We start from the raw sequence: 15,998 nt of genomic DNA on the forward strand, positions 1-15,998 counted from the left end.
CTCTTCGGGGTCAGTTCACCATTTATTGAGTCAGTGCTTCATGCCAGGTGCTAGACTTGGTGAAAGCCTTTTACCATCAATTATTATTTTCTTAGGAGCAATTAAAAGAAAATTTTCCTGTAATCCCAGCATGTTGGGAGGCTGAGGCAGACAGATTACTTGAGGCCAGGAGTTCGAGACCAGCCTGGCCAACATGACAAAACCCTGTCTCTACCAAAAATACAAAATTTAGCCGGGTGTGATGGTGCACGCCTGTAGTCCCAACCTCGGGAGACTGAGGCAGGAGAATTGCTTGAACCCAGGAGGTGGAGGCTGCAGTGAGCTGAGATCACACCATTGCGTTCCAACCTGGGTGACAGAGCAAGACTCTAAAAAAAAATAAAGCAAAAAAGAAAATTTCTTTAGTACTTGTTTTTGGTGACTATCCCATGATTCAGCATCTACTTTTGAGAGAAGTTGTGACAAATACTAAAATCCCAGTAAAATTAGTATGGTGTCAGGTTAATTTACTTATGAGCAGTTGAGTGACTAACTCAGGAAGTCCAGTTGTACATTTCCAAGGAAGCTTGTTCATGGATTCAGATGAGATGAGGGGAAGGAGAAAGTGTCAGAGGGCTGCTGCTGGCTTGAAGAACGCAGGTGTGCTCCTGTGTTCATTTGCTCTGTGGATATTGACGAGTGCCCACTGGGCCTCAGATGCCCTCTGGGCATGGCAGGGACCAGGAGCTTGCTTGGCAGCTTTCATGTGAGCCACTCACTAGACATGGAGGGAGGGGACAGACGTGTTCCCACCTGGGAGTTCTGGACGGCATGCAGAGCCGTGGGGAGGGAGCGGTCACCGGGGCGTGAGTATGGACGGATGGGAGTGACTGGGAGCCTACAGGGGACACTGTCTTTGGGGAGTAGAGACATGCCCATGTCTGACTACTGGGTTTTGAGTTTGTGCCAGCAAAGATCCTGCTTACCATTTTTGTCTATAAGTGTCAGGAATTTCAGGTAACGGGTTCCCTAGTGAGACCTTTAAAGGAGGTTTTATCTTCAACCGATGCTTTTTTTGGGGGGTACACAGGCAGTCCAAGTATGGGAAGGTCAAAATCAGGTCACCTTTATTGTGGCTTGTGCCAGTGGGATGGAATTTTATTTTCAGCTGTAGCGCTTCTTTTAGCTTAATTAGTGATAGGAAATCAACTTCTCTGTAACCAGAGGTTATTGAAAGAATGAGGATCCCAGAGTTGGAATGAGTCTGAAAGAGACATTGTGGTTTAATATTGCTAAGTTAAGTGTTGATTTGTGATTACCTATTTTTAACATGCCACAGAAGTAAAGCATTGCATTAATTATACCATATATGTGAAATAGCAAGTATTTTTATATAATGTAACTGTGCATTGGAGAAATGAATTATTTATAATCCTTTGCACCAATAAATTGTTCTTAAAAGCATAGAAAAAGTAATCAGGCCAGAAGGAGATATCTAAAGCATGTGCTGAGAAAGCAAAACTGAAGAGCTGGAATTTATAAAATATTACGACATGATGAGTCACATCCCCTCCTCCTGATTCTGTGTCACTAAATGTTAGCTGCGAATAGAAATCGTGTATTTCCTTTTTTTCATAAAATAAGAGCTAATTTCGGCAGCAAACAGTTTGGTGTGTTGTTCTTTTCCCTTTTCAGGGTGGTTTAAATAAAAATAAATAAACATGAAAGATTTTGGCTGGAAAATCTTTGGAAACACGGCCATCCTCAGCCTCACTGCACTGCCTGGTTTCCCTCTGAGCCTCCCTCCCTGGTCCTGCCTTAGTGCTGTCTGTGCAGTGTAGCCACAGGTCGCACTGTAGGTAGGTGTGGGGTGTTATTTTTCGTTTTAGGCAGACTCATTGTTTTTGCCTTTCTTTTTGCTTGGAAAGACTGAAGTTGTTTCTTGTGTTTTTATACATGAGATTATCTTCTGAGGCTGGAACACCTTGGGGGGATACACTAGGTAGAATTTCTATAGTAATTCCCCTGCTCAAGGGGAATTGCTGGGGAGGGCTTCAGGAAACCTTGACTCTTGTTTAAACTTGGAAAGCTTTCTTAGTCTTTCTCATTGCCACCACACACCACATCTTCTTTTTGTAACAAATATTTATTAACCCATCTTTTTATTTTAAAATGAAGTTCATAGAAGATATTATCTTATATAATTATAGCCATATAATGTTAAAAAGCCGTGTCATGCCCAAATATAATATAAAGATAAATTGAAGATACAGAATAAAATACTTTTCTATGCCACTGAGTGAATATTTAGGCACTGCTGCTTTCCCTTGGACCACTGAGTGGAGTGGGCCTGTCAGTGCAGGCAGATACGGGGTACCGAGCCGGTGACCTGGAAACCATAAGCAATAGAGCTGAGTGGCATTACTTTCTGAAATGGTGAACCCTGAGGGAAGCAGTGTTCGGTCTTCCCTGTCTCTAGATAGTCTCTGTGTTTCTGGAACATTGAGTATGTGTTAAAAGTATAGAAAAACACATCGTGTGAATCCACAACTCAGCTGGGCCTGGGCTTAGAGAATTATGAACAGCCTTTCCACCTGCATGGAAGTCCTTTTGTACAGGACCATTCTTTGTTTCCGGGCTGGCCCTGCTCCCTCCAGGAGGTTTAGGAGTGCCCATGTCACTATGGCGCCTAAGCCACTTCTCACGTTGCTACCTGTTGCTACCACCGGGCATCGCTGCTGCCTCCTGCTCTGTGCACAGTGTGGTGTGGCCGCCTGACCGACTGGTCAGGAACTAGAGTTCTCTTGAAGCCTTGACTGAAAGGAGAAGTGAGGAGGGGCATGGAGCCCAGTGCCAAGAGGCAGCTGCATCTTTAGGGGCTAGGGCTTTTCACGGGGGTTCTAGGGGCCAGAAGAAGGGAGCTGTCATTCAAGGCTTACACAGTGTGGAGGTGCCCTCCCTGGGGTGTCCTGTGTGCTGACCTCTGTCCTGGTGCCTGGCGGCGTCTTGGTGCAGAGCTCCGTGAGCCTCTGCAAGGTTCTTCTCTGCATGGAGGTTCTGGAGATGGGCAGGCCGGGTGGATGGTCAGGCCAACAAGGGCCTTCGAATGAAGCACATTATTGTGAGGACACTAATTCTGGGTCCTCAGATATTGTGACAAAAACTTGACATTTTTCTTCCTTCAAAGTAATTTACTGACTGAAACAACCAACTGAGCAAAGGTGATGTTTTAGTATCTAAATATTTCAAAAGATTACTGACATAGAGTAAAAATTTGGCTAAGAACGAGAAGTCTCTCTGAATGTGCTTTTCTGGCGTGACCCCTGTCACCAGGAAGCTGTCTGTGTGGTGTTGGGCCTGATTGATTTGCATCTGCTCAGAGGCGCTCAGGCACATGGCGTCCTATTGGAAGGTCAGCAGAGGGGCAGGGGGAGAGCAGCTGGCCAGGTCAGAGGATTCATTTCTGTCTGAAGCTTTGCGAGGAACTAAGATGGCTTTTCCAGTAGCTTCTGTTATTCCAGAGAGTTTTAAGATTGCTTTTACTTGTTCTTCTACCCTGGAACTAGGAAGCCAGACCCAAGAAATGTATCCACACCAGGTTTTGCCCATAGTCTTTAAAAATGTTGAACTTCTTTAACTTGAGGCCCTCACAATTTTCTGGGCCCCCATAAAGTATAGAACAGGGACCAGGCCTGCTCCCTTGTGGGGCTGGGTGGGCATTGGCTCCACAGGGCACAGATCCTTCCTGTGGATGAGCTTAGGGGATGTGAGATTCACTTTCAGATGTGACACTCCAGATGTGGGATTGGTGGCACTTTTCTTTTGTCCAGTTACATCCAATTATAAAGGAGGACACATTCTTACTGAACCTATGCAATAAACTCCATTGTCAGGAAGAGTAAAGTGTCTTAGCATGAGTATTCCTGAATTCTGAAAGTTCAGGAGAGTAAGATGTCACCTAAACAGTGTTTTATTTCAGCTTTGAAAGCAGAGAGCAGAGTCTACTGGATTTAGGGCTAGAGATAGACGAAGAAGAAAGAAAAGGGGCTTCCTTGTGCGCACATTAGAAAATACACCATTAAAGAGAGTACTAACAATATTCCAAAGCCACAATCAGCATTTCTGTGCCAGCTCCTCCAGTCCTACTTCCTGTCTGCTGGGTGGTGGCTCATCTGTCAAGTTTTCATAGTCATGTGCTTCTGGGTGCAAAGCCATGGTGAGCCCAGCTCATTTCCCTGGTGGAATCGGACAGTTGTCGAAGGGGTGTCAGCCTCTGTTCAGAAGCCTGAGCCCCTGATTCTGTTCCTTAAAGTGTCAGTAGTTAAGGTGCCTGTATTGAGCAGGGCCTGCCGTCGCATCTGACTGGGGGTGCTCTTCAAGCCCATTGGCTCTTGGCAGAGCTCAGTTCCTTGTGGCCATAGGCCTGTGGCGCTTGGCTCCTGGAGACTGCTCATAGCCCCTGCCCGGTGGCCCTCTTCCTAGCATGGCAGTTTGCCTTCCAAGGCGTCTACGCGAGAGTCTCCCCTCTTCCTTTCCTCTCTGACTTCTCCCATCCTTCAGGGTTTACCTGATCAGGCCAGGCCCACCCAGGAAAATCTCCCTTTTGATGAACTCAGTCAGCTGATGAGATGCCTTAATTGCATCTGTAAAATCCCTTCACCTTTGCCTTATGCAACACTCTCTCCCATCATGTTCACAGTTCCTCCCACCTGCAAGGCAGGGGAGTGTACAAGGTGTGTACCCCAGGGGCAGGATGCTAACACTACACTGAGAAAAGAATTTGTCATACCTGTGCCTGACAGGTGTGTACCTGAAAGAGGTGTGTGCCCGATGGTGTGTGCGCCTGATGGATGGGTGTATGCCCGACAGTGGTGTGTGCGCCTGACAGGAGTGAATGTATCTGACATGGGTGTGTGAGCGCCCGGCAGGGGTATGTGCACTTGGGGTGTGTGCGCCTGACATGGGTGTGTGCACCTGGCAGAGGTGTGTGTGCCCAGCAGAGGCATATGCCTGACAGAGGCCTGGCTTAGTGTTCAGGGTCCACAGTACATGAAGAATCCTACAGATCCCCATGGACAAGGCAGTACAGTGGAATTTGGGGCAAAAGACTTGCACAGATTTTTTTTTTTTTTTTTTTTTTTTTTTTTACAAAAGATGAAATTGAAATGGCCAGTGAGCACACGCTCATTCATCCGGCGAGCATTGAGGACCCCCTGGAGGCTGGGCCCATGAGTGGTGAAGATCCCAAGGATGAAGACGCCTTGCCATCTAGGTCAGTGGGTGATGGCAGTCGTGGTCAGGCGCACCCAGCACCACATCCCTGGCTGCTGCTGACAGCTGGGTGAGTCCTGCCAGTCAGCAGGACCACCGTGTGACGCCCGCCTGTCAGTGCACACAGATACGGGGTCCTGAGTTGGTGACCTCAAAACCGTAAGCGATAGATGGGCAGAGTAGCCCCTAATGAAGCGGAAAGACTGGAAGAGACAGGACCTAATTTAGGTCGAAAAGCAAAGTGAGGCCTCAGAAGATGAAGGCAGAGTGCGAGAAAGGCTTTCCAGAACTGACAAGCTTGCTATCCACATTTCAAAATGTATTAGAGAAATTGGAAAAAAACATGCCGAGTGTGGAATGTCAGCAGAAAGGTGTGGCCATGGTCAAGGGGGCCCTCCGTGGGTCCTGTGGTCCTGGACTGCAGGTGGGCCCGGTGGAGACTTGCTGCCCCTCCCCCTCCCTGGTGGGTCCTCTGTGATGGGGTGGGTGAAGCTGAATGTTGTCCTGAAAATCTGACCCTGCACAGCCCCTTGCAAAGACCCTTCTAATTTTAGAGGCCACCAGGAGCCACGGGACTGGGCAGCATCAGAGCAGGGACACAGTGCAAGTCATACGCGCCTGTGTTCATCCTGTGATGGCCCCGGGCCCATGGGGGTAGGAGGGATCAGAGGGATCAGAGGGATCAGAGGGAGGGGAGTAAAACCAGGGGAAGGAGTGGAGGACCATGCACTCCCTCCCCTGCTTGGTGGCTGGCTGCCATGAGGACTCGCTCTCTTAGGACAAGTCCACTGGTCTCTGAGCTCTGGTTCTGGCCTCCTGTCAGGTGCCCTGCTTTCCAGTCTTCCAGCAAGCTCTACATAGTGGGCAGGGAGACCCTGCTCTTAAAAACAGGGGGACCCTTGGCACTCTTACTCAGACCTGGGGCCTCAGCCTGAGCTGAGATGACAGGGAAAAACTAAGATACACCAGCCTGTAGTCTCAGAGTAGCTGAGACTACAGGGAAAATAACATCAAGTGGTGCAATTAAGTGGAACTGCTGCTTGTGAAGTGAGCTGTGGAGTCATGGTGTTTGCTATACCCGGCATCACGTTTCAGAACCTGTAGCAGTGCTCAAGAGAGAGTCATTCCTTTAACAACAGACATGTACTGAGCCCCTGTGGAGAGGCACTGACCGAGGCCTGGGGACAAATGTGGGGACAGACCAGTCCTGTGGTGACAGCTAGTGGGAGGTAGAAAACAGTGGAGCTGCCCCGCCAGCCAGCGACTGCTGGGAGAGCAGGGGTGTTCCTGAACCCAGAGTAGGTACCCGGCCGCTCTCCCCCAGGTTGCTTGGTGGGTGCGCTGCAGGGAGAAGCCCGCCCCAGCTGGTGTCCACAGGGGCCAGGGACACTGGTAGGTGTGGAACAAGGGAGTTTGTGACTGGGATTGTTTTCCACTTAAAACATAAGAAATAATCTGTGTAAATCTTGGTTTAAACAGCATGAAGTTAAATAAATTCCTAAGAAGTGGTTGGATTCCCAGTTTATATGTGATTTTTAAGGTTCTGAAGAAGTGCACAATTAACCACAGATGTATAACTTGAATAGATAAGAATTTAACAAAATATACACTGTTGAGTGTAAAATCATAAAGATCTGAAGTTCTTAGAAATTGGTAATTTTTTTTAGCTTTGTTGTGCTCTGAGCATGACTGAACTAAAAGTAATGAATCCAGATACCTTGAAGACTGGTGTGTGTAAAAGGAAAGAAGTGAGAAGATTCATGTGTATATCCAGGACAATCTGAATTTACTTCTCTTCAGTATTTCCCGAAGGCTTTTTCTACGTGGAGGGACTTGGAGTGACACAGCAGCTCCCTCTTGTGGACAGATTCCCCCACGTAAGGCGCTGGAGGCCGAGGTTCCAGCCTGCAGCCCATTGTGATCCTGATATGTGGAGAGTTCTGGAAGACGGATGACTTCTAACCCCTTTCTTAACTTATGCCTACCCATGCTGGTGGTGGGGGTGGGGCTCTTGGCCATTCCTGCCCCCTGGCCGCCATTCCTTGGTCTGAGGGTGCATGAGTGGCACTTCGGGTGTGGCAGGAGCTTTATGCTTTAGTGACCCTGATGAGTGAAGGCCCATCAATCCAATTTAAAATAATACATTTGAAGTCTCTGCAGAGGGCGGCGTGAGGATGTCTGCATTCAGTGACAGAGGTCGGCCTCTGCCTTGCGTCTGATTGAGGCACTGAGGGTTCAGACGCAGTCTCTGCCTGCTGTGTGTGAACGGCCGGTGGGTGTGGAAGGGAGGAATCCTGTGATGATGGTGGCACTGTGAGGAAAGTGGGGACGGAAGGAGGTGTGCCCGGGAGGCAGGGCAGGAGGGTTCATGGATGTAGGGTTGCAGCAAGTCTGGAAAACTAGGTGTGTTTTCCAGGCAGATGGCATGGGAGGTGGGCGCCCTAGGCAGGAGGGGCTCAGGATATGACTCCAGAAGCCTGGTGAGCCGGAGAGTGGGGAGAGGCTAGGCCTGCTGGTGCCAGGAAAAGAGCAGACCTGTGCTTAATTTTAATTTCTCTGGAAGCGATGCCCTCAAACTTAGAAGGGCTTTTGATGAGAAGCAATAGAGTATAGCTCTTGCCCTCCTCAGCGGCATCACTGATTTTTTAAAATGCATTTTAGATATTTGTATTTCTGTATTAGTATTAGGATTGGCTATAAGTGACAGGGATGCAACATAGTAGGAGCTTAACCAAGAGAAAGGGCTGCATCCTGCACTTGCTATGGTTTGATTTATGAACTTGAGACATTATCTGTGCACTGTTAGTTCACGTGGAGGAGGATTTAGCTCCCTGACATTTCTCCAACCTTCTTTTCCTGTATCATTTAGATTGATTCTGGGTGAAAGTCATAGCATGACTCACAGTATCTTACACACCTTGGACGTATACATACACTTATTATGTCATAGGTAATCCAGAGGGAGGAGTTTGCTAGAGCTAGTTCCGAGTTCAGCCGTGTTGGGGCTCTGGGTCAGTATCATTGCAGTACAGCAGCAGCAGCTTTAGACATCACATCTATGTTTGAGGCAGGAACAACTGAGAAGGAGCAGGCAGTGGAGCTCTTGTCTGTTCCTTTTGTCAGAGGCATTGCCCCCAGCATATTTTCACTTGGCCAGAACTGTATCTTTCTCCTTGGCCAGAATTGTTTTGTAGCCAGCTTTAGTCACAAAAGAGACTGAGAAAATGAGCCTTTCATTCTTGCAGCACCCTTGGTAGAGGGGCATGGGAAAAGGGCTCGAGGGTGAGCGCTGGGTCAGTTTACCAAGCTTGAAGCCATGCTCCTCTGCTGGTCATCCTAGAGACTGAGTGGCCCATGTGCTTGTGGCCTGTGGGCGCTGGGCGGCCTCTCAGTTTCCTGCGTGGAAGGCAGCAGGAGCACTTATCTGGCCCTCACCTCTTCGGTGGTGTCAGTTTGTCTGAGCTCTGTCAGTTTGTTGTCTTCTTTTTTTTTTCCTTTTTTTTAAGACAGAGTCTCGCTCTGTTGCCAGGCTGGAGTGCAGTGGCACAATCTCGGCTCACTGCAACCTCCACCTCTCGGGTTCAAGCAATTCTCCCGCCTCAGCCTCCTGAGTAGCTGAGACTACAGGCGTCTGCCACCACGCCTGGCTAATTTTTGTAGTTTTTGTAGAGACAGAGTTTTGCTGTGTTGCCCAGGCTGATCTTGAACTCCTGGGCTCAGGTGATCCACCCACCTCAGCCTCCCACTGTGCTGGGATTACCAAAGTAGAAAACTTTTTCTGTTCTGTAACCTTGGTTCAATCAAAGTTCCAAATTCATACGTGGCACTGATATTATTATGACGATTGCTGAAAGTCATGCCACAGTTTAATTTGCTTTATACTTGGATTTGGTGTACTTGATTTTTTGGTTCTGTTTTCTCTTTTCCTGTATTCTTGCCTGGCATGGAGTGGTAGAGCGGAGTGGGGAATCGAGTTGAGTTTGGATCCAGCAGTCGAGCAAGTGCCTCGATCCCCGCTCCACTTCCTCCTCTGTCACGTGGGGCGGGGAAGGTGCCCGTCGGGCACGGCGAGCGTGGTGAGTGGTAGTATGGGGCCCTATGCGCCTGTGGGCCCTGAACATCAGCACTTCTGCCTCTCCGTGTCCTCTTGTTGAGAGGGACCACTGCCTTTCTTATGCTGTCTCCAGCCTTTTCCAGCTTATTCATTCTGTTTCTTGGAACCCATTTAATTCATTCTTCTTGAAATACATGTATTTTCTATTTTATTTCAAATTGAGACTTACCTTTCTTACAGAATTGGTTTTCTTCTGGAATTTCTGATTTTTTTTAAAACTGTATTTACTGAGGTAAAATGTACAGACAATAAAAGTCTTTTTTTTTTTTTTTTTTTTCGTCACAGAGTTTCACCCTTGATGCCCAGGCTGGATTGCAATGGTATGATCTCTGCTTACTGCAACCTCTGCCTTTCGGGCTCAAGCGATTCTCCTGCCTCAGCCTCCTGAGTAGCTGGGATTACAGGCACCTGCCACCACGCCCAGCTAGTTTTTGTATTTTTAGTAGAGACGGAGTGTCACCATGTTGGCCCGGCTGGTCTCGAACTCCTGACCCCGGGTGATCCACCCGCCTCGACCCAGCCAAAAGCCATTCTTCTAAAGTGTGCACTCTGATGTATTCTGACAAATGTGTGCCAGTGCCACACCACCAAGCAGTCGGGGTAGAGAACATTCTTCTTACCCCCAAACTTTCCTCTCACCCCATGCAGGTGTCCTGCCCATCAGGGCCCAGGGCGACATTTTCTGATGTTGCTGTCCTGTCAGATGGTTTGTATTCAGCAGAGCACCCGGACCAGGCTGTGAGGTACAGGTTGCCCATGCGTGGTAGCTTCCGGGTGGCTCCTGGCTTGGTTGCTCTGGCATGGAGCGTTGAGTGACCTCTGCAAAACAGCAGATGGTGCTGTAGGGCCGCTTCTAAGACTCAGTGGCGGAGGCTCAGTGGAATTTGAGTGGTGTTCTGAGCAGTGGCCACTAGGACAAACCTCCTGTCTTTACACCATCTGTGCGTGTGTGTGTGTGTGTGTGTGTGTGTGTGTTTGCATTCCCAATGTGCGTCCAGAAGCCCGTTTCCTTCAGAAAACTTTCTGGTCCCTGGCTTTATTTTCACCATTTAGAGGATCCATGAGGCAGTGAGATGGAATGCTTATGGCTGGTTTAATTCAGTGAGTGATCTGAATTGTAAATAAAATTTTATCAAGTAATTTATAAATTTGATAAACTAAGTCTGTGGAAGGGGCTTATTGTGTTATGGAATGAGAAGTTTTGCACATCTTTTGCAGTTCAAAAAACTGTGGCTGACTGTGGTGGCTCAAGCCTATAATCCCAGAACTTTGGGAGGCTGAGACAGGAGGATTACTGAAGCCCAGGAGTTTGAGACTAGCCTGGGTAACATGGTGAAACCCTGTCTGTACAAACAATAAAAGTAAAAATAAATTATCCAGGCATGGTGGCGTGTGCCTATAGTCCCAGCTACTCAGGAGGCTGAGGTGGGAGAGTTGCCTGATCCCAGGAGACAGGTGGCAATGAGCCGAGATCGCGCCACTGCACTCCAGCCTGGGTGGCAGAGTGAGACCCTGTCTCAAAAAAAAAAAAAAAAAAAAAAAGGTTGTTACTTTGCTTGTGTGGTATTTGTGTAACATAATTTTGTGATTCTATTGTTTTAAGCTTAATATTCCAAATAGGTAATAATTATGTTAAAATGCAAAAAATTAGCCTATACTCCCTTGATCTAAATATGTAGTAACAGTTTTACAGAAGATATTTCAAAGGATTGGCATTCTGTTTTATTTTTAATAGCTGATTATAGAAAACATTGTTTTTAAATAATGCCCAAGAATCTTTAAAGAAATACCTGTCGATGTATGTCTCAGTTTAGTATCAAATTTATATTCAGAGCTCGTAAGAATTTAAAAAGTTTCCCAGAGTCTGTAAATGGGAATGGAGCTGTCCTTGGAGGATGCCAGTCCTCCTACATTTGAGTCGTCCTCTGTTGCTGGCATAGTACCACCTGAGCTACCTGTGGGCCACCTGAGCTACCCCAGGGTCACCTTAGCATCCCCGGGTCGCCTTAGCCACCCCTGGGCCATGTTAGCCACCGCAGGGTCACCTTAGTCATCACAGGGTCACCTTAGTCATCACAGGGTCTCCTTAGCCACCTGTGGGTTACCTCAGCCACCTGTGAGTAACCTTTAGCTACCCCAGGATCACCTCAGCCATTTGTTGGTCACCTTAGCCACCCTCTCACCTTAATCACTCATGGTCATATTAGCTGTTTGTGGGTCCGCTTAGCCACCCCTGGGCCAGCGTAGCCACCTCTGGGTCTCCTAAGCCACCCTGGGCCACCTTAGCCACTCCGGGTCACCTTACCTACCCCTGGGTTACCTGAGCCACCCTTGGTCACTGTCTGTGGCTGCTTGCTTGCTTTAAGCCACGTTATGCTACCGAAGCTAATTAAGGTCCCTCAAGTCAAGTGTCTCCTTTTTTTGGCTCCTGCCTTTTTGTTGTTTTTCAAATCGAACACCTACTATACTAATTTGAGAAGTGTAGACTTTGATTTTTAACCCTAAGTTGCCTGGTAAAGTCACCTTTAAAGCCAATGGAAAAAGCTTAATTGAATTCATTTGTGTGAAGAAGTGGAGGAATGTTGCAAGTTAGTCTGTTCTGTTTGAAACATTCTCATTCAGAAAACAGAAATGTGTTAATATAAAGAAATATGTATATGTTATTTGACTTAATATTGTAAGGAATCTTGATAAAATAAACTCAAGTAGTTTTGTTTTTTCTTTTTTGTTTTTGAGACAGAGTCTCGCTCTGTCGCCCAGGCTGGACTGCAGTGGTGCTATCTCGGCTCACTGCAAGCTCTGCCTCCCGGGTTCACCCCACTCTCCTGCCTCAGCCTCCCAAGTAGCTGGGACTACAGGTGCCCGCCACTACGCCTGGCTAATTTTTTGTATTTTTTTTTCAGTAGAGACAGGGTTTCACTATGTTAACCAGGATGGTCTCGATCTCCTGACCTCGTGATCTGCCCGCCTCGGCCTCCCAAAGTGCTGGGATTACAGGTGTGAGCCACCACTCCTGGCTGTGTTTTTTCTTTAATTGGGCCGCATTGTAGCAGGGTGGAGTGTGGGTCCCCAGGTTGGAGAGCTCTGGGTTTGGAGTGGGTCCTAGTGTATGGCCAGCATGTGACCTTGGTCAGCGACTCAGCCCAGCTGGCTGCCAGGCTCCTCCCCATGAGGTGGTGGGAGCCATGTGGTATCTGCCTACTGGGGGTGCAGCTGCTGCAGCCTAAGCAGTATCCTCACTTGGTACCCCATGAACTCAGGGTTGTGTCCTGGCTCTGTCATGTGTTTTGCAGAGGGGGCATCTGAGGAGCCCAGAAGGTAAGAAATTGCCTAAGGCCCTTGGCTAGTAGAAGAGGGAGCAGGGCTTTGACCAGGGGGACCAGCTCGTGACTCTGTGCTGGTTACTGCTTTGCTGAAACCATGGCCATGCTGCACAGCTGTGCAGGCTCCACCCACAAAGGCCAAAGCTCAGATGGCATCTATGATGCTTGTAAAACAGATAGCAGCCATGTCCAGGCCGCTGCTCTGAAACCTCAGTCTCCTTTACTGAGATTTGATGACGTTTAAATGAGCAAATGCATGTGTAGTGATTGGCAGGTGGCCATCACTCAACCGACTTTTCCTGTGCCCTCTGCTTTGGCAGGTGCCCTTCCTTGCTCCCTGCTTCTTCCTCTCCTAATCTCCTGGCAGTATGCTCCTCACTCAGGAATTGCACCCAGCCTCACCTCTATGGGTGAGTGCCACACCTGTGTCTCCAGCCCACACCTTCCCCCTGCTCTCCAGACTCAGACCCCAAGGCCAGCAGCATCTTCTGTCAGGCGTCTGTAGACCTCCACAACTTAAGGTTCCAAATTCTCATTCCCTTGCTCTTGCCATAATCTTCCCATCTCAGCAGCTCTTTCCTTCCAGGCGCTCAGGCTGAAGGCAGCCTATCCTTTCTCTTCTATTCCACATGGCAGCCAGGAGGCCTGTGGGCAGTGCCTTCAGAACATGCCTCCTGTGCCCCTGTCCCCAACTCTGGCCTGAGTGTTCCTTTTAAAACTAGATCAGAACTAGATTAAAGCCCGTGTTCAAGATGCTACCACAATCTCTTGCCACCATGTGACTGCCATGTCCTCACTGTGGCCCAGGAGGTCCCATGTGCAGAGTGGCCTCCATCTCTTCTCACTCACTCTTAACTGTGCTGCTGTCAGTCTGGCTGCCTGGCTGTTCCTGGGCGGTTTCAGGTGCTGCAGCTACCTAGAACCTTCCATCTTCCCTTCCAGAACACTCTTGCCAGCTGTCTTATGGCCACCTTCCTCACCACCTTGAAGTTTGTTGCAGTCTTTTCCAAAATGGCATAGCCACTACTGCCTTCCCACATCCAGCCATCTTCCTAGAGTAACAGTCACTGTTGTCCGTTGACACTTGATGGCATTTAATCTTTTATGACACCCATTGTCAGTTGTCTTTTTTTTTCCTTATTAGAACATAAGCTCCAGGAAAGTAGATGTTAACGTCTTTTTGTTCACTGATGTATCTCAGGCATTTAGGATAGTACTGGCACATAGCAGATGCTCAGTAAATACGTAGATGAATGAATATTTGCTACTTTTCTTATTAACATACATTTCTGAGGTACTTTAATATTACATTAAGTAATGTTACAATTTCCCATGTGTTGATTTTATGTAAATAATGAGTAAATTACTCTCAAAGAGATTTTAGAATTCTAATAAACTCATTTTTTCCCCTTCTTATAAGAGTAGAAAAATGCTTTTAAGAGTTTTCCTAAATTAATATTCTGGGAACATTAAATTTGAGAACTTTACTCTGAGGACATAGATAAAAATAAAATTAATTAGATACCAGGAATGTCAGATACTAAATGGTGTATGGCTATTTGTGACATTCTCCTAGAATTAAACAGTTATTAACTTGCAAAGACATGGCAGCTGAAGTCAGAAATTGATGAACTTTTAAAGTTGGGAAAAAAGAGCTTTAAGGTATCTTATTAAAATTATAAACTGTCAATTTAATCATCATAGAAACCATACGTGATACAGTGAATCATTGCTATTCTGCTGTGAGTTTCTGGATTCTCATGAATCAGACATTCTATTTTTATGTTTCTCTTAAATAATCCTAAAGGTAGAAAGAAGAAATGAGAAGAAAAAGGAAGAGAACCATAGATACGTTGTGAGGGCATTACTTCAGCTCTGGTAACTTCATGTGAAATGACTGCAGAATGAATTAATAAGCAGGAAGAGAGCCAGTACCCCACTAGGGCACCTTTCCACTTGCTGGCACACAGATTTACCACAGTTAGGGCACAGCTTGTCTTGTCATGCCGGGAGAGTCTAAATTACTCTGACTTTCAAGAAACCAAAAAATATGCATTTTTGATGTTAGGAAGATTTACTCTGCATTGGGCTCTGTCATTTGATGAAAAAACCAAATGATCTCTTTATGAAAATGAAGGCAAAATATATGTAAATACCATTTTAATCTAACTTTTTATATGAATGCAGAACAAATATCAAACAAGATTATACAGTGTGATAGTCAGGAAACTAGCATGCTTTTGTGTTTTATAGACGAGTCTAAAAGGATGTATTGTTAAACCAAGAAGGTCTTGAGAACTGTTCTGTCTCCTTTGTGCCCACAGAATTGTAGCATGTGGAGGTGACCAAGGAACCAGAACCCAAGAGGCCTCTGCCACTGAAAGGAGACTTTTATTACTTGCGTTTCCTAGAGGAGGGGCACTCGCTCCAAGCAGGCCCACGGGGCACAGTGGTGTCAGTCAAGGGGCAGAAAGGAGCCACAGGAAAGCCCAGGACAGAGCCTGAGTGGGGTTTCCCCTGAGCGGGAAAGGCAGGGCAGGGCACCGGTGTAGGGCTGGCTAGTGTGAACAGTTCCAGTGGGCCTTAGGCTGTAGGAAAGATCACTAGCTGCCTGATACCAGGCCCTTGGGTGATTTAGGGCAGGCAGGAAGTTAGCTAAGGGAGGTGGGTAGAGCCGACCACCCTCCTGGAACCCTGTGCTGCTCTAAGCCCTGGGAGGGCCAGTCTCTCCCTGTGTCTGTAAGGCCCACAAATGCCAGAGCATTAGGAATAAGAAAACGTACTTAATAGAATTGGTCCTGTGAGGACTGGATGCCTAACTGACAAATACAGAATCTGAGAAAGCACAGAACAACTGCCTTCATTGACAAGGTGGCGCGCAGAGCCCAGGATGGGCGCACAGCTGGGGGATGCCGGCAGGATCTCTTAACAAGCTTACCATGGTATCTTTCACAATGTTAACTGTAATCCCAGATTAATTTTTAATGACGGCATATCTCTTGAGATTGTGCTTTTAGCATATTTTCACTTAAAGTCATATCTCATTTAGTAGACCTGCCAGATTCCTGAAAAGTTACACACAAACCAGCTGGCATGACCTTTGCCAGGCATGTTCACCACATTCTCACTGAGCCGTGGACTCCTCACTAGGAGCCTTTACCTGTGGCCAGATAGCTGTTGTCACTGCCCGTGATGGGGTTACGGTTTCACACTTACCTGATCCATTCTGCCGGGATTTTACAGTATGGGTGTTGAGGTATACTTTGCAAGTTGTTTCTTGAATATACTTTTCTGAATTGTGGCTTGCCGTA

General features: G+C 47.3%; 1 protein-coding gene across 10 annotated transcripts in view; it reads left to right on the forward strand.

Annotated features, from left to right (window-relative positions):
• The window catches only part of ADARB1 (adenosine deaminase RNA specific B1), a 138,520-nt gene that overhangs the window by 53,782 nt on the left and 68,740 nt on the right, over positions 1-15,998 (forward strand). For 2 of the 10 annotated variants that reach the window (XR_012091012.1, XM_073011177.1), the window contains exon 1: positions 5,166-5,251. The exons of 6 other annotated variants lie outside the window; for them this stretch is intronic. Coding sequence is in view for 3 of the 4 variants with exons in the window: in XM_073011177.1 (XP_072867278.1) it covers positions 5,230-5,251 (22 nt within the window). In the remaining variant the exon portion in view is untranslated. Of the gene's footprint in view, positions 1-5,133; positions 5,252-15,998 lie in introns of those variants that run through there. 2 more of the 10 variants (XM_007970398.3, XM_073011194.1) reach the window with 2 other exon arrangements.

Source organism: Chlorocebus sabaeus, chromosome 2 (genome assembly GCF_047675955.1).
Source record: "Chlorocebus sabaeus isolate Y175 chromosome 2, mChlSab1.0.hap1, whole genome shotgun sequence".
Lineage (NCBI taxonomy): Eukaryota > Metazoa > Chordata > Mammalia > Primates > Cercopithecidae > Chlorocebus > Chlorocebus sabaeus.